This window comes from Jaculus jaculus, chromosome X (genome assembly GCF_020740685.1).
Source record: "Jaculus jaculus isolate mJacJac1 chromosome X, mJacJac1.mat.Y.cur, whole genome shotgun sequence".
Lineage (NCBI taxonomy): Eukaryota > Metazoa > Chordata > Mammalia > Rodentia > Dipodidae > Jaculus > Jaculus jaculus.
In genome coordinates, this window is record NC_059125.1 from 146,994,649 (window position 1) to 147,020,043 (window position 25,395).

General features: G+C 38.1%; 1 protein-coding gene across 6 annotated transcripts in view; it reads left to right on the forward strand.

The window, feature by feature from the left end:
- The window catches only part of Aff2 (AF4/FMR2 family member 2), a 551,228-nt gene that overhangs the window by 408,013 nt on the left and 117,820 nt on the right, over positions 1 to 25,395 (forward strand). For all 6 annotated transcript variants that reach the window (XM_045140221.1, XM_004668938.2, XM_045140222.1 and 3 more), the window contains 2 exons: positions 3,044 to 3,140; positions 18,885 to 18,922. In XM_045140221.1, coding sequence (XP_044996156.1) covers positions 3,044 to 3,140; positions 18,885 to 18,922 — 135 coding nt within the window. The remainder of the gene's footprint in view (positions 1 to 3,043; positions 3,141 to 18,884; positions 18,923 to 25,395) is intronic.

A 25,395-nucleotide genomic window follows, 5' to 3' on the forward strand; every position in this document is an offset into this window, starting at 1 on the left:
TGACTACTATAACTAAATGAATGTTTCCTCTTTCATTTTGATGAATGCTTAGGCACACATTTAACTGGATACATACCCTTCATACACACACACACACACACACACACACATACAGCCACTCACAAAAAGTGAATCATTCTATAAAGAAAAGCATAGATAGTTTTTGAGTTCTATAGCTTGTAATAATGATATGGAATCATTGCCTGAAACTTCAAAAAAAATATCGAGATACTTATTTTTCTTTTGTAGTTTTTTTTTTTTAAAGAAAGGCCTGCTAAGAATGTCAGGTTTCTTTTTTTTTAATTTTATTTATTTATTTATTTGTGAGCAACAGACACAGAGAGAAAGACAGATAGAGAGAGAGAGAGAGAATGGGTGCGCCAGGGCTTCCAGCCTCTGCAAACGAACTCCAGACGTGTGCGCCCCCTTGTGCATCTGGCTAACGTGGGACCTGGGGAACCGAGCCTCGAACCGGGGTCCTTAGGCTTCATAGGCAAGCGCTTAACCGCTAATCCAACTCTCCAGCCCACTTCTGTAGTTTTTTAAAACATCCATTCGTCTCTTGAATGATAGTCATAAATCCTACAAATTTAGTCTAACTGAAATTAACAGAGGTCCTTCTCACTCAGCATCATTTATGCGAGTCTTTGGTTCTCAGTCCTCAGAGAATATGCTCTGTTCTCCTGAGACTTAGTGAGAGGGTGAAGGTGCTGTGCTTTCTTTATAGACAGCTATTGGATACTCACTCTGACCCGAAGCCCTTTCTAACAATTCAACACAACCTCCAAAATACCCTTAGCCCCCTAAATGACATTAGAAGCTACTATTTCCTTTGTAGCCTCCTTCTTAGAGATAACAGATGTAGATGTGAATCCAGAAATGGGAAGTTTAACACTAACTGGCTATATGACCTTGGGCAAAGCAGTTCACCATTCTGAACTTTCTTTCCTTGTCTACAAAGTGGGGTTTATAGACTCTAACCTTTCTGGAAAAACAACTTGAACAAGATTGAAATAAATGAGTTGTGACCATTACCCAAGTCGAAGTTAAAGTCTCCCAACAAGTAAATACTGGACAACTGTGCTCTGATCCAGCCACAGAATGGGAGCTGACAGGGAGAAAAGGCATTCTTTATAAAATAGAGGGGTTTTGTTTTGTTTTGTTTTTCTAGAAAGATTTTGTCAAGGAAGTGACATCTGGATAGGTTTAGGAGGACAGGGAACATGATCTCTAGAGATGAGAAATGGATTATAGCCATTCAAGCTGAGCTTCATGCTGAGCCTGAGAGTTGGAAATTGTTCCGATAGCCTGAAACTGCATCCACTTAAGGCCTGTTGATTAGTCTAAAACCATATTTAATAAATTAAAATATGAACATCAATTTTTCTTTGAAAGCTGTGTACTCAGAATTTTAACATAATAAATCACACTGCTATACCTCAACTCTGAAGATAATGGAGATGGACAGCACTGGATTTAATACTCCTTTCAAAACAAAATGTTTTGTTTACCATATAAGCAATTTTGAAAGTGCTAGTTCATCACCAAAATAAAGACCCATTCATATATTCCAGGTAACTTGTCTTAGGAAAGAAAGATTTCTTATACAAATCGTGAGCACATATCTCTCAGATCAACTTTTCTAGGAACAAATGACTTGTGTATTAGAAAGCTGATAACAAGTCATTTCTTCCTTATCTGTTTTGTGGCCAGTGAGGTGCAATAGAAATTCACTGTACTTTTTGCCTCTGTCATCCAGAGGGCCCCAGCAGGCTACCATCATGCCCTTCAGAACCCAATAATGAGTAGGAAAAACAAAGAGCCTTGGCACATCCATATCCAGTGCCAGAAAACCTTACAAAATGATTATTATCACATTTATTACACTTCTAATAGTCAAAAACATACATACTCCAGTGACCTCTGGACATTTTGCAACAGTCTCCCAACTTGATTTCAGGGGAAGATAGAGAGGAAAGATATGTGCAGAATATAACACAAATATAAAAGCGAACTATCTAATTAGCTGAAAGGATCTTGGTTCTCCTCTGGACTTTTTGTTTTATTTTGTTTTTTAAATTAGTTGTGTACCCAGGGTGTATACAGCCATGTTGGTACCATCATTAGCCTCCTCCCTGTCCTCCCCCCTCCGCAGGGAGCCTCCTCCTTGGGAAAGGTGGGTCGTGCATTGTGGGGTTAGTCATCAGTTATGGGGAGGAGGCAATGTCTCTGTGCATGTTTCAACATGTGGCTCTAACAATCTTTCCATCCTCTCTTCCATGAATTGCCCTGAGCCATGTTGGGTTCATTTTAGGTCTACTTCAGTGATGAGGTTTTGGGAGCCTCTGTGTCTCTGGATATCTTTTTTGAGAGGGGTTGAGTGTTCTTTGTGTCTATCTCCTCTTGTGCTGGTACAAGGTTCACCAAGAAAGCAGCACTTTTGCTCATTTCCTCAATTAGTCTTGGTTTCAGCTGGGGCCCTGGTGAGGTGCGATGGGCTGATTTTCTCCTCAGGATCTGTGTCCATCTGAAAAAGAGAAGCAAATTCTCCAATAGAGAGTAAAATCAGCACCAGATAAATGGGATAACAATTATTATTTTAGAGAGAATTTAATAGGTGTAGGCCCTCTTGTAGTTCAAGATTGGTGAGAGCTTGATAATGGAGAGTGGGCTTATTTTTTGGATATCGTTATGGCTTGTTTCCCAGCTCCAGCTATGGGTTCCATTCCAGTGAGTGAATCCATTAGCTAAATCAAGAGCAGTTGGTTACCCACTATGGCTGTATGCCACTATTGCTCTTGTGTGAGCATCACGTCAAGTTGTTTGCTGCTGAGTATCTTAGACCATGAGTTTCTTGGACAGATGTTGGCCATTTTCCCCCAGTCATTCATGTAGCACTTTCTGGCACTAGACGAGCACTTTTGAACAATTTGCAGCTTCCAATTGTACCAGAAATATTTGATTATCCTGTTTTCAAGATGTATCAGAGCATGATTGGGAAACTTTGTTTTCTAACACAAATTCTACTCTGATGCTTTGACAGGATGCTTGAGGATGACTTGAAGCTGAGCAGTGATGAAGATGACCTTGAGCCTGTGAAGACCTTGACCACTCAGTGCACAGCCACTGAACTCTACCAGGTAAGAGAAGCTGATGGTTTTATTTGTGGTCTGAATGGAGGGAGAAAATGCAATGGGAATGATCTTGACATGCACAGCCTTACTTCTTCTCTGGGCTTCAGAAGGAGAGATAGACGCAAAGGTGAGCACATTGTGCTGCAGCAGATTACATCAGCTCCCACTTGTCATCACAGCTACCACAAGGAGATACAGCGCTCTTGAAAACCGATTTCATCACCTTTCATCTCTTTGTGTTCTGTACCAAATAATGGCCATCAACTAGCAATAGAGTTTGTCTTTCCCTCTTGTGAACTACTTACTGTTTTAGGGTGAATGCCATGGTCATTTCACGACTCCAAGTGTGAAGCTTAGAGTGCATAGTCATTCTATTAGGTATAAATGGTGACTGTTGCATTCACCTTTTGCAGAAGTGCCACTCCACAATGCAGCTGAGAATTAATACCACTTATCCTTCAGCTTGCATGAACCTGTAGGCAAAAGACATTTTTGCTGCCCTTGTCTCATTCTGTTCTATATTATAAGTATTTCCAGTATTTTCCCACAAAATAAGCTGCAGGAATGTTTTCTTTATGATTTCCCATGACACTGGACTTCTTGATCTTACAAAGCTAAGTAACACTTATAAGTCACTAGATCATAAATGTTGTGTAATACCAATGATGCCTGTGCACTATCTCCATGAGAGATCAATGTCTCAAAAGTGGGCCTCTTTTGGGTATTGATACCATTGAACAGGGACTAGAGAAGGATGGCTTATATATTTGATTATATATAATGATATGCAAGTGTAATGCTTTCTGTAGAACAAGTACAGAGTGAGTGCCCCATGCACTGTGCTAATCTAAGCCGAGTTCACAAGTGTTTCCTAGGTGCTTGCTATCCACTTACCAAGTGCAAGCAGCCCTCTCCTGCTCAAGTTATGGACTTGATAGCACAACTAGAAAACACATTGCATTTCCAATATCTGTCATTTCTGCCTTCTTCATTTAATATGCCAATAACAAGAGATCACATTTGTAAATAAAACAAGAACTCTAGATCATTGATTTTGACAGATGCAAATTTTAAATCTTAATGGGAATGTTGAAAGCAGAATGTAACAACAAGTGAAAATAAATTTTGCACATTGATTTCCTCTGTATGTGAAAACATAAATGCAACTTGCTTTGTAGCTTTTACAATTATTTTCTGTGTTTACATTAAAATATGGCCTTAGGTCCATTGGCCTGAATCATGGATTTTTAAAATTAAAAAAAATTAATTTTTATTTAGTTATTTATTTGAGAGAGATAAAGAGTGGGAGAGGGAGAGAGAGAGAGAGAGAGAGCCAGGGCCTCCAGCCAGTGCAAATGAACTACAGACACATGTGTCCCCTTCATCTGGCTAGTGTGGGTCCTTGAGAATCTAACATGGGTCCTTTGGCTTTGCAGGCAAATGCCTTAACGATTAAGCCATCCCTCCAGCCCTCATCTGGGTCTTTGAGATAACTTTGCTGACATTGTATAAAGTGCTGATACCCTCAGATGACCAGAATTGATAAGGTAGAAGCATTCTATGACCTGCTATAATTAGACAAGGCTTCTCCATGAAGCTTAGGTTCCCATCACTTAATAAGGAGCTTGAACTGGTGGTGAACCTAAGCTAAGCCAAATAACATCGCTGAGTCCAGGAAATAGGAATTGGCCAAGAGTGTTTGAAGATGTGACCTTCCTGTAGAGATTGAGGATTGGTCAAGAGGCCTGGAAAGCAGTGTAGACCAAAAGCAAATAGGTGTGTAGTAGTGGGAACAATAGTAACATTTCTTGAGCTCTAGTTTTATGAGGCCAGGCATTCCTTTTGAAGGATATATATATGGGTTTAAATCATTTGGTTTATTATTGAAAGCCTCACATTTTCTCGAATCCAACTTTTCAAAAAGAATAGTACAGTGGAATTCCATTCACTGACAAACTGTGCATCCATTACCAGTACCAAAATAATTTCATCTTTAGTACCCATGGAACAGTTACTCCTCTTTCCTCATTTTTCTAAGCATCTAACGATCATTGATCTACTTTCTGTCCTCATGGACTTGCCTATTTCCTATGAATTAAATCCTGCCATATATGATCTTTTGTGTGTGGTTTCTTCCACTTACCATAATGGCTTTGATATTAACCCACATTATAGCTGAAATAAACCACATTTAATTTATCTATACATCTGTTGATAGATATTTTAGTTGTTTCTGCACTTTCAGTGGTCATAAACAATTGAATGCATGTATTGTCATGGACATATATTTTGGCTCTTTTTAGTATGTGTCTAGAAGTAGACTTGCTTACTCCTATAGTTATCTATTGTTTAGCATTTAAAGACCCCTAAAATCATTTTTATCAAGATACATACTGCCTTACAGGTAATATAGTATTGTTCCCTTAATTCATTATTGGAACCATTTCAAGCAACATCAGGATGAGGAATAGTGACTCTCCCATTGTTGGAGCTATCCTTCCTCTGTAAAGAGATACAAATGATGTATCCTGTCTCATGCTCATCATAGAACTTGTTAGTAGTGTGGGTCTCTTTTGACAAACATAATTGAAGAATCAATTCTATTTGTGAGAGAATTGGGAGACAGTATATGGATAAAAGCATCAGTCCAGTAAATTATATGCTCAAGGATCTAGTCAGACATCACCAATAATTTGAGCCAACATTACAGTTATCAACTTGCACAGAACCCAGAGGCAGTATTCATACCAACATGTCTAATCATAAGCCATTTACTTTTTGGAGACCTACTCAAATAATTTCATTCATAATCTTCACATATTGAATCACATGAAGGAACTCAAATTTTATGGGTTGAGGAAATATATATGAATCATTTTTTTCCAAAATGCTTTTTATGATATGGATTGGAAAAAATAAATCAAAGATAATACATTTCTGATGCATAGATAAAGATGAATGTCAGGGTTAAGATGTGCCAGCTTCTAACTTGGTATTTTGCTACCAAATGCAACTTGAAAATACATTTTATTGACAAGCGTCCCTCTCACCACCTTCCCTTTCCCCCTACTCAATTCCTCCCCTCCCACTGATTCCCTTCTTCTTTCCAAATAGTCTTTTTTTCTATTTTAACATCATCATTGTTCACTCTTATTATGCAGATCTTATGTAGGTAGTGTCAGACACTGTGATATGGTAGTCATGAATACCACCAGCACTTTATACCTGGAAGACAGTAGCATAAGCATTCTTCCCCTTCCTTTGGCTCTTACATTCCTTCTGTCATCTCTTCTGCAATAGCCTCTGAGCCTTGAAGTGCATGACAGAGATGTCTCACTTTTTTTCAATATTTTTTTTCTCATGTCAATTTATTTTATTTTATTTTATTTTATTTTATTTATTTATTTATTTAACAGTGACAGATAGAGAAAGAGGCAGATAGAGAGAAATAGAGAGATTGGGCCCGCCAGGGGTTCCCGCCACTGCAAACAAACTCCAGACGCATGCGCCCCCTTGTGCATCTGGCTAATGTGGGTCCTGGGGAACTGAGCCTCGAACCGAGGTCCTTCGGCTTCACAGGCAAGCACTTAAGTGCTAAGCCATCTCTCCAGCCCAGATGTTTTGTTTTTTTTGCTGAGTACACCACTTTCATTTCTTCTCAGAACTTTGGTGAGTTTTGAGTAACCACCATCTGAAAAGAGAAGCTTCACTAACTGAAAGTGATCATTAATATAATGGCAAAAACATGAGCATTTAAGGGGAAGTTTTCAGGGCCAGGGAGATTGCATAGTGGTTAAGGTGCTTACCTGAAAAGCCTAATGACCTGAGTTTCATTCCCCAGGACCCACATAAAGCTAGATACACAAGTGGCCCATATGTCTGGAGTTCATTTGCAGCAGATGGAGGCCCTGGAATGTCTATTCATTTCCTTCCAATCTCTCTCTTTCTCCTCTATCTCCTTAAAAATAAATAAACACAATATTTTAAATGTAAAAAAAGTAAAGGTAAATTTGGTTGCCATAGTATGTCTATTTAGCCAGACAACAGTAGTAGTTTCCTTTCTAAGACTTAAGAGCTCCCAAGCCATAGGCTTTTGATTAGATTTTCTGTGCCAGGCAGGAATTTCCTCCTATGGAATGGGCCTCAAGTCCACTCAGAGAGCAATTGGTTGCCCTTATAATAGACATGCCACCATTACATTACTTAGTATATTTAGCTTAGCTGGCCAGCTGTAAAGCTTGCAGGGTCCATTGCTAGTTAAGTCCATTGGTGACTTTTCTCCCCCAAGAAGCTGCATAGCTCTTTCCAGCATCCTGTTGGCTAGCCAGCAGGGAGGGGATTTCCTTCTGAGTGACCACCTGAACTCTCAGTCACCTGCAGCCCAAGAATGTGCTGTCTTAAGCAATAAGGTCTGACCATCTAGTTCTGGTGGACAATCTAGAGCCTTAGACGTAACCTGTAATATTTTGGAGGCATCAAGGACCTCCCTGACCAACAAATTGCTAGAAAATCTCCCATTTCTGGCACTGAAAATTTCTTGTAACCATCTTTGGCTTCTGGATGCAGCATTTTCCACCCCCCACAGGATACCTCTATCCAATTTCTCTCTCTTTTTAACATGTATGTTATTTGACTAGTGAACAAGTAGTTTTCTATGTGACTTATTTATAACATCTTTAATTTTGATTACCTATCCTCTCAGGCCCTCCTCTTTTCTATCCTTCTCCCTGACTACACATACCATTTCCCAAATATATTATGATGAGAATATCCTCCCCTTTCCAGCCCCATCTCTGACATCTTCCAAAGCATATGTAATCATTCTGCACAAACTGAAAGGCTTTTTGCACAATCACCAACAGAGTGATTAGGATGTGTTCAAAATCTAAGGATTATTCCAACAAATGCAAAAATTATAATATGCAAAATAAAGATACAAATAATAAATCAGGGAGACTTAGATCATTTGAAAACATTTTTAACAACAGATTTTTTCTTTCTGATGTTTCAAGGTAAAAAAGAATATACCATTGCACATGCACATGACTCAATAAAGAATATAAAAGCTTGTGTGTTTTCTCCACATCCCCCATTGTATTTTTCTTTCTTGATTGGAACTCTGAGAAGTAGATATGTCCTCACTGTGCTCTAAGATGGTGTACCAATGCTAGTACAGTGTTAGGAAAATTAATGGGGGTACTACTGTAGAGCTGAACAAATACAAGTTTGAATACTGGTTCTGTTGCTTTAAAACTGGGTGACCTTAGGTAAAGTTCCCAAATGTCTATAAAATAAAGATACCAATAGCTCCTCCTTCATTGAATCACTGTGTGGATACTGAGGAGGTGTGAATCAACACCATCAAAGTGCTTGGGGGCTAGAAAGAAAGATCTTGGTTAAAAGGCACTTGCTTACAAATTCTAAGGGCCCAAGTTCAAGTCTGCAAGACCCTCATAAAGCCAGATGCACAAAGGGGTGCATATGTCTAGAGTTTGTTTACTGTAAGAAGAGGCCCTAGCATGCCCATTCTCTTTCTCTCTCTCTCTCTCTCTTGTCTTGCTTTCTCTCTCAAATAAAAATGAAAAATACTTCTTTAGAAAGTGCTTGGCAGCTGAGCTTAGTTCATAGTAAGTACTGATCACTTACCTGCACCTTACATGCTAATCTTCATCATTGTCACTACTGCTACTTCTGTGACAACAACTATTACTATTACTGGCAATCTCACAACTCCAGGATTCTTTGAAAAAAGAGATTTGTTCACTTTACCAATTCTTATAAAGCACAGGATCATAAAGAGAGCTGCTGAATTGTCTACATAAAAAAATCACTAGTATATGGAGAACTTAAATGAAAAGAGTCTCTCCTATCCTAACATTGATTAGAATCCCATAATAGTGTTAGAACAAGAAACAGTACTTTGTACTTAGCGTACATTCACATATGGGTTGTAATATGCTGTTGAAAACACAAAACAAAACAGAACAGGTAGGTGTCAATGACAAGGTTGCAACTTGGATTTGGGTCACGTGATGTTCATTACCCAGCTGAATGGATTTTTAGTTGTCATTTGGGGTGTTTGACCTTCTCCTGTCAAGACTTACTGAATTGCCATTTTCAAGTCAGTCATGTAGGCCAGGCAGTGATGCTGTGATGAGTCCTCCAGGTTCCGTCAGGGAGGGGCTGCATGCAGAAAGACAAACTTCTTGAGAGTGGGGTTATATTATGTTTTCAACATGCCCCTGCTTCATCTCATTGTTTTCCTTTTTGCCAACTTTTTTCTCACTTTTGGGGGGAGATTAAAGGAACCCCTGAAAATGAGGAGTTAAACCTGGAATCAATTTCCATTTACAACTGAAAAGCAGTTATTGATGCTGTGCTCACAGCTCAATAAAAGATCTAAAGATACAAACCCTGTGCTTCTCTTTCAGTATCAGGGGCCTAATCAGCCTCAAATGGTTTCTTAACAATGAAATTGTATTGACAGGCTTATTAAAATTTCTCTCTGTAAAGGTTTAAGCTTTCCCAAATTTGACCTGTTCCAAAGACTTTTCCAACATCTAGCAGCCAGACTCCAAAGCTCCCTGCAGCATGTTTATAGAACCAGAGATAGATGTGCCTAGTGTTTCATTGAATGATAGAACATTAGTAGACTTACCTATCCCACTTGCAATCTGCTATACTCTGGCAGCAAGATGCTTGGCAATGCTTGGTTTCCAAAGCTGAGTAACAATGAGTTTGGTTCTTCCATGCCCAATTCACTTCAGACTGCAATAAAGGCAATGGATTTTAGAAGTAAAAAGAACACACACACACACTGCTGGAAACAGCCTTTGGGCATTTTACTATTAATAACACCTTCTTATTAATATGAGTTTGACTGAAAGATGACTTCATTTAACCCAGGCAGAAGTTGAAAACACCTTTAGTATGAGTGAAAATGATCAATTAGTCACCAGTTCAGCCAAAGGACTGTATCTAGAGCTTGAAATGGTGTGTTGGCATTTGGAAAGCAGAACTGAACAATTCAATTTTTTTTCTCACAAAGCTATTGTAATATTTTGGGTCTTGCTACATTATGATAAGTGGTTCTGATACATTGACATTTGCTTAACTATGTAAGAACTACCCTGGTACCCTTAAATATGTGCACTTAATTCAAAGCATGTTACTGGAGATTTCAGTCTGTTGGTGGGAGAGAATGTCCAGCCCATACCACAATACTCTTCTTAATATATCTTTTAGCTGCAATCTAGTGACAAAGCTGTACCACACATATATTCCACTTACTGAGAAAACATGGTAACTCTTCCCCTTCACTTGATTTATTTTATTTCATTTTTTCTGTGTATATTTCTAACATATACACCCACTTGCTTTTAATATGGAATCTTGACTTTGTTTTTATATTTGAGCTATTTATTTGTCTGTTGGGCTACCTTAAGACTAGCTTGCTGGTTAAGTATTGGAAATGATACAAATTGCATACGGACTATGCTGGAAGGTTTGAGATATGTTCCTTACACCAGTGATGAACATTGAACATTCAAAACCCATTATGTACTGAGCATGGTGGTGCACACCATTAATCCCAGCACTCGAGAGGGAGGAGGATCACCATGAGTTTGAGGCCAGCCTGAGACTACATGGTGAATTCCAGATCAGCCTGATCTAGAATGAGACCCTACCATGAAAAACATATATATAGACATATATATATATATATATATATGTAGAGAGAGAGATAGATATATAGATGTAGATATAGATATAGTATGCAAGTTAAGTTGAAAGCCAGCTTTTATGATGAAATTTTGCTAATGAAAAAAAGATGCAATAATTTTTACTCCTGTGATTAGCTGGCTTTTTTGGAGTTGATATGCTGTAGTGAAGACATTAGTTGTGACAACAAACACTCCTCCCTGCTGTAATCATTCCTGTTTTGTAGCCCCAATTCTATCTCATCATGCTGAACAAGTTGTTACCTCCCCAAGGTTTTGCCACATTTCCATTTACTTTTGTTATCAGCAGAAGGGCTGGGGAAGGCCTCTTCAGTAATGACATCAATACGGCGCACACAGCAAGAGAGGTCAGCCTGTCAGAGCCACAAAAACAGCAGATGGATTAGGTTGAAACTGGTGGCAAAATAACTTTAATAGTCTTTTAATGTAAACAGTTTATCTGCCATTGCCTTTCAATGAAATCCCCCATAAAATGATAGAGTTGGGGCTGTTAAGGTTACAGAATGTAACTAAATAAAATCCATACATTGTTATACTCAAACAATCCAGCAATTAGAGAATGAGAGGACATTTTAATTTATTCATTTAAGACAGGAATGTAAATAGGATAACATATAAGGTTAATAGAATAACATTGGCCTTCATAGTACCAAGTTTGTGTTTCCCATTTGGCTGTATTAACATAGAGACTAGATTAATAAGAAACTACTTAGCGCTTATATGATGGGATTTTTAATATGCTTACACCAAGTCTGTGACTGTTCAGAAACTTACATGCTGATTTTTTTATTGTAATTTGGTTTTCTCCTTTTACTACCACATATTTTGATATGTAATCTGTATGTAGTAGAATGTGCTGAGCATGTAGAGATGCAGAAAAGCACACTGCTTTTGCAGGTTGTTCTTGTCACATGGTCAACAGTGACCAAATAGTAGCCAATGCCCACTATACTTTATAAATTACCTATCAGTAAACATTTTGATTATGGATCCAAAGGCATTTTTTTTCACAATGGTCTTAAATCAGACACCAGTGAGGTTGAGCTACTTGCCCCAGAGCTAAATAGAAACAGAAGTGGGCTTGAATTGTTTGGTCTGTATAGATAGCCTTCACATAAGACAGTGATGACCATAGCTTTTCATCCACACAGAACAGACAGCACATACGTGGCTGGGTAGAGACAATGACAGTATCACTAGCAGCCCTCCCCCAAGAAGCTGGGTATCACAACATCCACAGTTAAATTGAAGTGTCAGAAGGGCAAGGAAGCACGATGTTGCTCTTGTCACTAACTGTACTAGAGAGTATGACTGGAGAGCACCTGTCCTCTCCATTTTCACCCCGTTTCATGTTGTATTCAATTGTGTGATTTTTCTCAGATCCCTTTATCTCCTTAATGTTAGTTTTAATGCATAGTAGGAGCCTGGAGGGTATGTCTTGGAAGTCATTAGTAAGCACACTCTAGGAAATGTCCCATGTGTTCCTAAGTTTATTGTAAGTTTCCAAGCTTTGATTTTCATCAGTGGTTTAGAATATATTTACAGAAATATGAATGCTTCTAATAAACATTGTGCAGTAAAACACTTCCAAATTAAAATGTAATATGTGGCAGTTGATGTGGTAGTTTTGAAAGAAAAAGAAAATCCTGAGGTTTTATTCTAGGTGTCAAGCATTCTCTAATTCCAAGCCTTCAAGTATTGGCCATCTGCTGGAAAAGATACTGGGCAAGATTTAAGCACCAAAGACCTTGTCCTGGATGGAACACAGTGTTATCTCATTCTTAAGCAGCCGTGTTTACTTTTCCATTTCTAGAAAGAGCAAAGTGCAGGAGCATTGTTCACATTTGAGATTAGCTGCCAATCTATCAGGAGCCACACAGAGAACAAGTGGGTGTGCAGATCCAAAACCAAAACTTCCCAAAATGTATGGAAGAGTACCACCTATATCTTCCACAATAAACTGACACGAGTCTTTGGGACATTGGACCAAAATACATAAATTGGTAAAATCATATTCCTTTACTTATCATGGTAGACTCAGGCTTTATATGCATCCCTGGATCATAGATATGTGTGTTAATAGCCACTTTATGTATTAAAATATAGGGAACACACTTTAAAATGATAGGGAGAATCTTCGTTCCAGTTTCTTACATTTTTCACAATAAGGAAAGTGAGGCATAGTACACTCACTGAATATATTGGGGGTCATCTATTCAAACTACCACATTCTATAATAGATGAAAGTTGATGCCACCTCTTTCCCCTGAGTGTAATGTGCTCTAAAGGGACAGAAAGCCTGAGCAATTCAATGTGCTAATGATAGAAACACTTCATCAGCAGCATGTGTTCTCATGCCTGATTGTGTATATATATATTTGAATGTGTAATGTACACTACAGATACTCTTTTTTTTTCTTGTTAGTATGGCAGAAAGAGAGAGGAGAAAGAGACAGCCTCTGTTATGTTCGATTGTCTCCCACCACCAGATCACATGCCATTTTGTAAGGTGGATCAGAGACAAGAGGGCTCAGATTGGCTGGGGGAAAGAAAATTGAGTTTTCAAATGCACAAACCCCAGGAGAATAGTGACCAAGTACTAATTTCATCGTCCCCGTGGATGGGGAAGAAGAAACATGTCCAGCCCAGACTGTGATGTTCTCTGTGCTTACTCAGAGGATGATTAGTGTCCACGAATTACTTTTGTGGGTAGAACATACTTCTTCACAAAGACAGTACATTTGCACTATTTACAGTAAAACAAAACTTCAGCTAGACAGGAAATCACCAGTTGACAAATGGCCTTTACTAAGGGATTCCTATCCAGCAAAAGAGGTAACATGATGGGAACAAGCCCTTATGGAAGGCATATGCTTTGGAGTTTGGTTCTCACATCATCTTTGGGCCAGAAACTGTCAAATATCTGGCTGCTATATCATGAAATTCCCATGCTGAGCAAGGTTGACCTGCTATGCAATGTCTCTTCAATCAGCCATGATCATGGCAGGAGCTTCAATGGTAGGTGAGGTTAATGTGTGACTTAATGAGCTAGGAAGGATTCTGTTCATTTTATTTCCTTGTGAATCTGTGACTTGAATTCAGGCCTCACTTATGATGGGCAAGCATGGGGCTACACCACCAGCCCCAGATTGAGGGGGGGGGGCACGATGTGTTCAAATTGGAATCTCAGAAATGTTGACTTTTCAAAGGGATATACAGATGGGTAAGAGGAGCAGGGAGAAGGCAGGGTAGGGGTAATAAGAGGCAATAAGGACCAAGCATGACAGTAGCTGTCCAAAGACTGAAGAAAGAAAGACAGTTTTTGCTACAAGTGGGATGGAAATTCCTTCTAGGAAAAGCAGTGAGACTTTGGCGTCGTTGCAGAGTTGACAAGAGTTACTTGTTCAGCAGCAGGATGATGTGCACAGGCCCAGAGCACATCTCTTCTACCAGAGGCCTGTATTTTCATATAAAGGGAGTTCATGATGCTTCAAGCACTCAGTCCTACCCAGAGTGTGATGTTCAGATCTCTTGGTCTTCCCAGGCATCCTCAATATGTTTATGCAGTCAATGTTTATTAAGTGAATATCAGCTGTAAGACAAACGTCTAATCTATGCTGTCAACTTTCTATTGTATTTAACATACACTGATTCCCATGTGCTTTTCCTGACATCTAGACCTAAAAGTATGGCAGTAAGTGGCATTCTTCTAATGATTGCAATCACTGGTCAGAAATACAGGCAGGTACACAAGGTGGAATGCCATGTTCTCTTCCTAATCTACCTTTCTAGCTGCTCTTGCTTTCTGCTTAAACAAACCCCAGCAATGTCTCTTCTTATCATATTCATCCAAGTGAAATCTATTTAAATACTACAATTAAGAAAAACCTTTTTATATTTGGACAAGTACTCTTAGTGTAAATTTCTCTAATTGAATTACCAAGTTCTGTAGGTATTGAGTTTTAACCATCTGAATACCTTAATGACAAGTTCATTGATTAATAGACTTTCTTTCCTGAACTGAGGTAATCAACGAAATTTACCAAAACCTGATACTAAGTTGAAACATTACTATGTCTTAGCACAACCACGTGAAAAAATTTTTAAATGAAAAAACAAAACAATACAAGTCCAAATACAATTAATTGTTCATCTCTTTTAGTTACATATTGTTCAGTATCCAACTATTTGGCATTATCTAAATGACTGATTTATTTTCTTTATTTTAAAAAAACATAATATAGAGATTGAGCTCTCTGTTCAGCTCATAGAATACCAGGGGAAGCATAGGCAGGGAATGCAAAAGCTATGGAGACCAATACTGATAAAATCAGATTTTTGGTTGGACTGACAGCATTCTTATTGATTATGAAAAACAGCAGCTCACATATAATCACATAGACTTAATTTCCATCTCTTATCCCACTTCTACTCCAGCTGAACCCCTTCTTCCCACCCACCCCTGGTGGGCACATCACTCTAGAGAATGAGCCCTCTCCTCAGCAAAAATTAAAAGGTATTAGCACCTCAAGGAGGGTTGGGTACTCACCTGTCCCTCCCCCACCCATGGTGGAATGGTGACATGCCCTATCTTGTGCATGTTTTTTGCCAGCACCCACAGCTGCTGTGAATTCATGTCTGCCACGGCCATGCCATGTTCAGGCAAACAAGTTCCACAGCCTTCTTCCCCAACTCTACTACTCTTACCTTCTCCACACCCCACCAGCTTTATAGTAATTCTAGTACATCACCCTTCCACTGCAGCTTGCTGACTCTCATCACACCCTACTAGGGTATATTTCTGAAAGTTTTCATTTCTTTCAGTACCCTTTTTTACTGGATAACTTAGTGGTGAGGTAAGTATCAAGTGAAGGAAACATGACTCAAATAAGGAGAATATAGATTTTTTAAAGTATATTAAAATATTATGAACGAAAGCAGTACAACTGCAAAATACCTAGTCTCCATTTTTCAATCAGTTCAAATTACTTTAATGCATGTGCTTAAACTCAAAGTTATCTGTAACTTTCTTTTTAAATTTTTTTGATTACTTTTATTTATTTATTCGAGGGTGACAGACAGACAGACAGAGAAAGACAGAGAGAGAGAGAGAGAGAGAGAGAGAGAGAGAGAGAGAGAGAGAGAGAGAGAGAGAATGAGCATGCCTGGGCCCCCAGCCACTGAAAATAAACTCCAGATGCATGCGCCCCCTTGTGCATCTGGCTTACGTGGGTCCTGGGGAATCTAGCTTCAAACTGGGATCCTTAGGCTTCATAGGCAAGCACTTAACCGCTGAGCGATCTCTCCAGCGCCATCTGTAACTTTCTTTGATGCTCGAAATCACAGTGTCATTTCCTTTTAATTTGCCTCCTTTTTACCATGTCTCACACCCTACCACTTGTATCTAGAAATTGAGATTTTCTTCTACATCTTATTTCAAAGGAAGAATTTTTCTCTTCATTTGTTTTTTTTTTCATTTTTTAAAAATTTTTATTAGCATTTTCCATGATTATAAAAAAAAAATCCCATGGTAATTCCCTCCCTCCCCCCACACTTTCCCCTTTTCATGTTTTTTTTTTTTTCAGAATAGTTCTTTTATTCCTTAAAGGCATGTATCATTTGCATCCAAAATCTCTCCCTAACATTTTTTCCTTCCACATCTTTCAGGACAGCAATTTCTCATAGCAAGCCCACACCACATTCAAGTTATAGTCAAAGTGGAAGAGCTGTGTCTCACCTAGCAGAGGATCCTTCCATTTACTTTGGAATGTCTCAGTGATATCCCAGAAAGGGATGACATGATACATCAAACTATGACTATGGAGACATTGAAATGGTTGTGAGTTAATTTCCAAAGAAAAGCAGAGGCAAGCAATCCAGAAAAAGTAATTCGAAAGAAGTTATATTCTTATGATGGTTGTGTAAAATTACATGTTTCAAAGAAACTGGCCTAAAACATAATAATGTTTCTCCCAATCAGAGAAAAAAGACTGGTTTAGCTAGAAGTTCTGAGACAAGGAAGAGAGGGTGTTTTCAAAAAGCACATCCCTGAATGAAATCCAGGGTATGCAATGTCACTTTGATTTCTCCCTTTTACATCTTCTGCCAGTGGCATGCTCACTCTATCACATCCAGCAAAGGAGTGTACTTAAATAATGTCCATTACTTTATAACTTACATCTTCTAGAATGGGCTTGTTTAGATCTTAAAAGATCGATAAAAGTGAATCCATGTGATTTCCATAGCTATATATCTTCAGCTCAATGCCATATCTTACTTCATACCAGCCAGGCTTAGGGAAGAGAAGGTGGCTTTATAAGAAGAGCAGGCAGATATGAACGTGCAGGCCTATACAGGCCAAGTGTGGCCACAGTTGATGGTCAATGCCCCACTTTTTGCCAGTATCCACTTCTTTCTTTACTCATTGGCCCTGGAAGAACCCATGGTAAACACTGTTCCCATTCTGTCTCTCCATGGACTACACAGGAATAAGCTTGAATGTCCCAGATATACCTGAGAGGTGTTTTTCTTGTTTTATCATTTTCACCAGTCCCTGTAGCTTTCTGCATATAATAGGGCTTTTCAAAATTCAAACTCAGGTACAGTTGGTAAGAAAGTATTTTTTTTTCTATTAAGCCAAAGAAAATGCCCAAATATTAATAGATGTTTATCTAGCAACACAATTTGAGACTTTATAAGTGTGAAAGGCTTAGATTCCCAAACCTAACGTCTAAGTGTTGGGAAATGTTTCAACTATATTGCTATTAAATGCTCAGTATACCAGTATCTCACTGGTCACCTACAATGTCAAGTCCATTGTAAGATTATAGATCGTTTCTGTTAAAAATTGGTTGGTTTGCATTCTAATTTTCAAAACTCTTATTCTTCTTAGCTCTTACCCACATTCAGTATTCTCAAATATGAAGGTCTTCTAATGGATATTTTTTAAAACTATCTGAACAGCTCTGAAGTTGTCAAATCACTGCTTCATTGCTCTCTGTATTTAATGTTATTTCTATAGCCTGAGAAAAGTCTAGTGGAGTACAAGTTTGGTTATGATTACATAATTATGCTACAGAAATATGAAAAAAATCATCACTAAAACCCTCCAGGTGCTTAAACAGTTTGATAGACTGTAGCCTTTCTGCCATCAGCACCCCCAGCTGTGTTGCTTAGCAACATTTTAATTCCAGAAGAATCGAAGGAGATGAAATCCCTGTGGAGAGGGAAACAGAAATAAGAGGGCTGTTGACAGATGATCTGAGTTGTTTCTTCTAATATACTGTGAAGATCACTAGCTCTTTTCATGAATGATAAATGGACTGTACACAGATCAATGGGTTCAGCAATAAACTGGAACCAGGCTCCATGTCTAAGGTGACTCAGGCTGAGAGGCCCAGAGATTTCCTCATTTTGAAATTTGTTGTATATTTTCTTAAAGGTTCCCAGAGAGGAAATTGATCACAGTATTTGGTCATTCCTTGCCCTTTTGTACTAAAAGTGATTTTGAAAATGGACACTTTGGCCTTTCTATCATGTTGCAGGTATGGCCAGGTTACAACAGGAATGCTGAGGTTAATGGTTCCCTACCACAGATCTGAAAGCCCAAGTTATGCTTGAAATTACTCCTTTTCAGCCCCTTCCCTGTATTGTCATTACAACCCAGTCAGGTCCACATGGGGTAAGATTAGAGTGAAAGATGGGGAGGGGAGGATCTGCTTGGGCACCCAAGAGCCCACTTGTACAATTCCTGTTGAACTTTGCCAGGAGCCCTGACAATGCCCCTCTGTGTCTGAAAGCTGCATTTGGACAGGTAACTACATTCCCTGGGAGAAGAAAATTGCTTTCTCTGTCTCCAGTCTGCTTATCTGCAGCAGCCTATTTCAGTTTTCTCCTAATGTTTCTGAAGAGTGTTGTTTAATTTTGTACTGCTTATTGTTGTGGTTACTGGTTGCAAAGATTATGCCTGCTAATGTTGTCTAATTGCATTTTCCCCCTCTGTTTACAGGCTGTTGAAAAGGCAAAACCTAAGAATAATCCTGTGAAGTAAGTTATTATTTTTGTTAGTTGAAAATGTTAATTCTAATGAACTCCATGCATCGAAGAAAAGAAGGTCATAAAGACTTGGATTTTGCATGAATCTCTATTCATGACAATTTAAATACAAAAATGAAATGAGCAAAAAATACCCTCCAATGAGCAAGGACCAGCTTCGAGGTTTTCCCTGTGTCCCTGATGAGGAAGTGCCCCAAGTTTACCCAGTTTACATAAATTACTATGTGCTGTCATGAATAGCTGCCAAGTACTATTATAATCATACTCAATGTGTACTAGCTCCAGCCTTTGGCTTATGCACATGCTAAAAAGATTACATTTTTAATTGCAAACCTTGGACCTATGACAGGGACGTAAATGGCTGAACATGTGCCAAGTGATCTCCAGCCACTTGGGAAGGTTTGGCACCTTGGAATCAAGGCCTCAATACTCTGTTAATGAAAAGCTCATAAAAATACATTTAACTAAGAGCTTTTTTAAAAAGCTAACAAAGAGTTGTTTCTAAGGCATTTTGTAGGACACTCTTAAATTATAAACAATCCACGCAGCATTCTTTTAAATATAGTGCATCGTAGACATGCTGTCTTTTCCAGAAGGGAAACTTTTAAATGAAGAAGGATGGCTGTCTTGTCATTTGGGTTTGTGACAACTGATTGCAGTGTTATGATGCATACCAGTCCTGTCAGCCATGTGACAAGGGAAGAACTGATCTATTTACTGGGCTATTGTAGATCTGGTAATATCACATATCTAGAAAGTATATATTAATTTATGCCAGCCAACATCCATTATAGCTGGTAACAAGTACAGAACTGAGGAGTACATTGATTTTTTTTTCAGTAGTTTCATGGAGAATGGGTCCACTAATGCCAAGAACAAAAACACTATTTCTGTTGTATAAAAGAATCAGCTTTGCCAGGGCATGAAAATAGTATTTAGCAAGCCATTAAATGCAAATTCTAACACATATTTCCAAAGGTATTGTGCACTGTGCCTTTATATTTTATTTTTCTTAGCTCACAGCATCTTCTCTCTCAAGCCTCTGCAGCTTTTGGAGGAGCCTGTGCTGTATTATGCTGTAGTGCTCCTATGGAAGCAGTTTTAGCAGTTGAGTTTTATCTGGCTGTTTGGTTGGGGTTGGGATCTTCTCTACAGCCCGGTTTCTTCTGTCTGTATGCCCCGAAGGCTCCTCTACTGTGGGCCTGTGGCTGAACAGCTCTGTGGATTAGAGGATGGTGCTAATGAGGCCAGGACCAGAGTTTTTAATCCCTGCGTGGACCATTAGTGATGCTCTTTCCCACAGTCCAACTGAACCCCTCCCTCCTGTCTGGCTGCATGCAGATGTGTGTTTCAGGTTATAAGGGGTAGGGAAAGGGCTGGAAAGGTATAAATCTCGGCCTTAGTGGGACAAATGTCTACACATTCACTCGTTTGCAATAACAAGTGAGACCAGGCTTCATCTCTGCATGCACAGGACAATTCATTGTCAATGTTTGCAGCTGCAATATATTGTATTTGAAGGGCTTGGAAGTGGGACCAACTTTATGTTTGTTGCTTTTGAGAATTTGGCCTTATATGTAGTTATCCTTTTTATGTAGAATGATTAATACCCAGTGAAGACTCTACCTACTACCTGACAGTTTAAGGGAAGTTTTAAAGAGAAGACAAAAGATGTGCAAAGGCCAAAGGGTTATGGGTCTTTCTGCTTTTAAAATGATAAGACTAATTTAAAATGAAATAATAAGGGCTGGAGAGATGGCTCAATGATTAAGATGCTTGCCTGCAATACCTAATGACCTGAGTTCGATATCCAAGTACCCACATAAAGCCAGGTGGATAAAGGGACAAATGCATCTGGAGTTCATTTGTAGTGGCTAGAGGCCCTGGCATACCCATTCTTTCTCTGCTTGCAAATAAATAAATAAATATTTAAAATAAAATAATTAGCATTCAGAAATGTCTTTTAATTAAGTAATATAGTGGTCTAAGTGTTAGAGTGTCCTTCACTTATGCCCATATCAAACTCATTTGCCCAGTCACAATGATAAGGACACTAAAAGAAGAAATGCTCCTCACAACCTAAGCTCAGGGACAGAAATTCTAGAGTGTCATTCACTTACACTGCCTGTCAGAAAAACATTTTTTAAAAAAGTTTTATATGTCATGGTCCTTTGGTCATTTCTGATGCTTACCAAAATTTTGGTTATATACTGTGCATTGGGATGTGTGTAAATAAAGGTCTGGTCTATGTTTTTGAATGAATGAACAAGTTATCATATTGGCCACATTTAAGAAAATTGTCTTTCCAGGAAACTGACCCAGGGCCTTAATACAACTAGTAGCTCTGATCTCTTGTGGTATCATCATTTGGGCAAACGAGCTTGCACATTGTAACTGCCCAAGATCCAGTCTCTGCTATTTTGATTTATGTTATGTCTAAAACTTCCCACATATTACTCTGGTTCCTTCCAGCTTTTTTACTTTTGACCAGTTCCTTGTTTGGTCTTTAGCAACAATTATCATTCAAATGCATTTTGGAATATATATTAGAAAGTTTGTGTACAGTCTTGATGGAAAGCTGAGGTCCAGTGGCATCAGTTACAAGTGAAGTATGCACACAGATTGCTGAAAATTATCATTTGATATGATTTGACATAGTCCTTTTGTGTATAATTTTGCAAGTGGTTGGAAACAAATCAAAATGAGAATATTTCATATTATGGAAAAACTACATGAAATCCCAGTGTCAGTATCTATACAAGAAATTGTATTGGAGCTCAGCCATACTCATTCAATTTCATACAATCTACAGGCGCTTTTCTACTCCAGGGGCAGGTTTCCTCATTAATAAAGTTTAGTAGCTCCTGCACTAGTTGATCAGGTGAGAAAAGACACAATGCTTTTTCATGACACTATCAGCCCCTTTTCTTTTTGGCCTTTTAAGCAATGAGTTTACTGAGCTGTTATGTGTTAAGGACTTTCTGATTGACATATTGCCTAATTCTCATTCCAATCAAAGCCACTCACTCTTCACTCATTACCTTTGAATATACAACAGATATGGGATTCATGAAAGGCAAAAATAAACAGGTGAACATTTTTCTAGAACATACCACTGGTCTTTATATGGATTTTCTAAAATTCTCTTACTTCCATATCTAGCTCAAGTTAAATAAGATTTCAGTTAAGACAGTGATAAGTGATTCTCAAAACCCACTTATTAGCTTTATTTTCCTCTTCAAAAGCTTACCCCTCCCTATTTCTTTCTTGTTCAATTTGTTTTTAATACATTCCTGGTTGTAAGCTTCTTTCATCACTATCAGAAGACTATAGCACACTTTAATTATACTCCAGGTATAAGAGAAACTAAATATGTGTAAACATATTCAGATTCACTGATGACTTTACCTTGAACATTGAATATTACTTCTCAGGGATAGACTAGAGGGTGAAGATTCTTTCAATCAGTTATCAGGAAAAGAGAGGTATGGTATACTTCTGTCTGTATATTGGAATCTCACCAATAGGAGAGCTTGAATATTCAAAGTATGGCTCTATTGCAGGTTAGTGGGAGAGATTTTCACTTGTATATTACAGTTCTGTAATTTTCACTTGTATATTACAGTTCTGCAGCAGTTTTCTTCAAATTTCATGTGACAAGGCCTTAGAGATATACAGATTTTGCCTACCATATGAGACTTATCATATGTATTTTTAAGAAACATTTCTGTTATTAAGGCATATGTGAGTGTATACTTCTGAAAATGTGAGTTGTTTTTGGCTAGAAGCTATGCACTAATAAGTTCCATGTAATCTAACTGAGGTTGACATCTGTTGAGAGAGAGACAGAATGAAAAAGAGATAGAGAAACAGTTACTGAGCATAACATTTTTCTGTGCTTAATACTTTAAACAACATTACAGAATATAGTGGTTATATTTATAAAATCAGGGTCAGAATCTACTCAGCATATGAAATTATAGTTTTATTTGGAAACAAATCCATCTTATAGATATGGTCGCTTCATTATTGAAGATAACAAATAGACAAGAAAATTGTTCTGACCCTAATGTTTGCACATTACACATTTATTCATCTACTGAATATTTATTTACTATCTACAGAATTCTGTGGACTGCAAAAGATGCTGAGGGAATTCAAACAAAATCAGATACAGGTCTTACCCTCAAGGAATTTAGACTTAAGCATCAGTGATAAAATTCTTTTGTAAAGAACTATACAGAGGATGGGGAGATGGATGCTTCTGTTAGCTGAGGAAGCAATAAAATAGGAAAGAAGCTCTCAGTAAACTGCTTAAAACTTTTGGATGGAGAGGGTGAGAAGAGTGACTGGAGACATTTGCACCAATAGTTTAAAGATCAGCTGGAAAGATGGCACAGTGGACAAAATACTTGCCATGCAAGTATGAGTATATGAGTTAAGATCCATAGAGCCCACATAGAACCTGGGTGCTATAACACTAGCGTCTGTAACTCTAGTGTACCTCTAGTGAGAAGGGAAGTGGAGATAGGAGGATCTCCCTAGAAACTCACAGGACCAATAGTCTAGCCAGTGCAGAGGTGAACAACAAAGCAAGACCACACCTTAAACAATGTGCAAGGCCAAAAATTGACACCTGATGTTGTCTTTGACCTTCACATTTGCACTGGGACATATACATTCCTCTTAAACACATGTATACACACACACATTAACACACATACATCAAAAGTAATAATAATAAATAGCACTACTAGTTTGAGGTTTGGCAAGCAGTGCAAGTAATCCTGGCTGACCAATGGTGTATAGACAGTAAATGGCCAAGACAGAAGCTGGTATAAAAGAGATAAGGTTGAAAAACTTATACATCACCAAAGAGCTCTGAGCTTAAAATGAAAATGTTCTATCAATTAGTATCCTAGTTTTTAAATACAAATAAAGCTTTTATACACCAGGGTAAATGTCTAGAGTTTGACAATAGCTTGTAGTATGAAATTGAACTTGTCCCTTCCTTGCTTTAGGCCTCAAATACATTATTTATTGGTCCTTCTGACTCAAGAAAATTAAGATTAAGAACTTGTTTTATAATCATGCCCATTTTAGAATAAGTTTAATCTCATTTGATGTAGACTTATACATATATATGCACTATAATCATTGTGTATATAATGCATCTCTATTTCTCTACACATACACACATGTGTGCACACACAAACATGCATTGTCTCCCTCCATCATTTCTGCTATCTATATATTTGAACTGAAGTACAAGAAGCCTCATCATTGTACTTTTAAGGAGACATGTAAGGTATAAAAATAAATATGGCTATAAATATATTGGGTTAAGAATTTGAGATGACCCAGTGTATAATTATATAGAGGCCCTGTCTTGTTCAATGCTCTTGAGCATATGCATATCTCAGGTTTGTATAATAACAGTGGATTCACCACCTTCATTCATTGGATCAGACAGTGCATTCTGAACTGGGCTGTGGTAGACAGCACATTATGGAATTGTCTTCTTTAGAACAAGAAGGTTCCAGAACCATGAAAGATTAGCATATATATGGAGCATCACTATGCATATTTATATAGTATCAGAGAAATCCTGTAGAAGGTTCAATAAATTTGCCTTACCAGGAATTTCCCAAATGTGTTTGTTTGACCAAAAAAAAAAAAAATCTTTATTCAGTTGGGCAAATGTTTTGTAGAATATAGATTAGACGATTAAATCTATATGAGATAAAAGGATAATACAGAGACTGTTCTTGCATAGGTACTTTGTGAAACACAATGCCATAATAACTTATATCCAGTCTCTAATGACAGTATTAAAGGCACATTATTTTCAAAGCCACCACTGAAAATCAAGAAATCTTCCAAGCACGACATCATAACCTTTCTCCTGTGTTGCATTGACAGTGTCACATTCTAAATCATTTCTGTAGATTGATACAGTCTTCAATGATAATCAGTAATATACCAAAGTTGTTCTTTTGAATGCCATAGGTGAAGCCCTCCATATCAAATATATCACAGGGCCAGCTAGGCACCTGGTCCATTCATTTCATGATGGGGAAGTACCCACACCAGTGTGCTTCCCACATCATCAGTCTCTAATATGCTATGTCATGGAAAGACATAAAAAAAAAAGACTCTCTAAACACCTGCATAAAAGAAATCATATTCCTTATGGTGTATGGATAGCTACAATTTGATGCAAAACTTTTCAGCATTTGTCCTCGTAGCTTATGAAACTTGATCAAATTCCAAGACATTTTCCTTTTCCTTGATAATTGGGTTTGTTTCGTCTAAACATTCTCAGAAGAGACAACACTGAGATCCAGAAAACTGACAGACCAGATCAACATATTTCCAGAAACCCTGAGCTTTGTACCCCCTACCTCTGAAGACCCACATACTCATTTTCAATGCATAGAAATACCTTTGTGGATTTCAGTGTC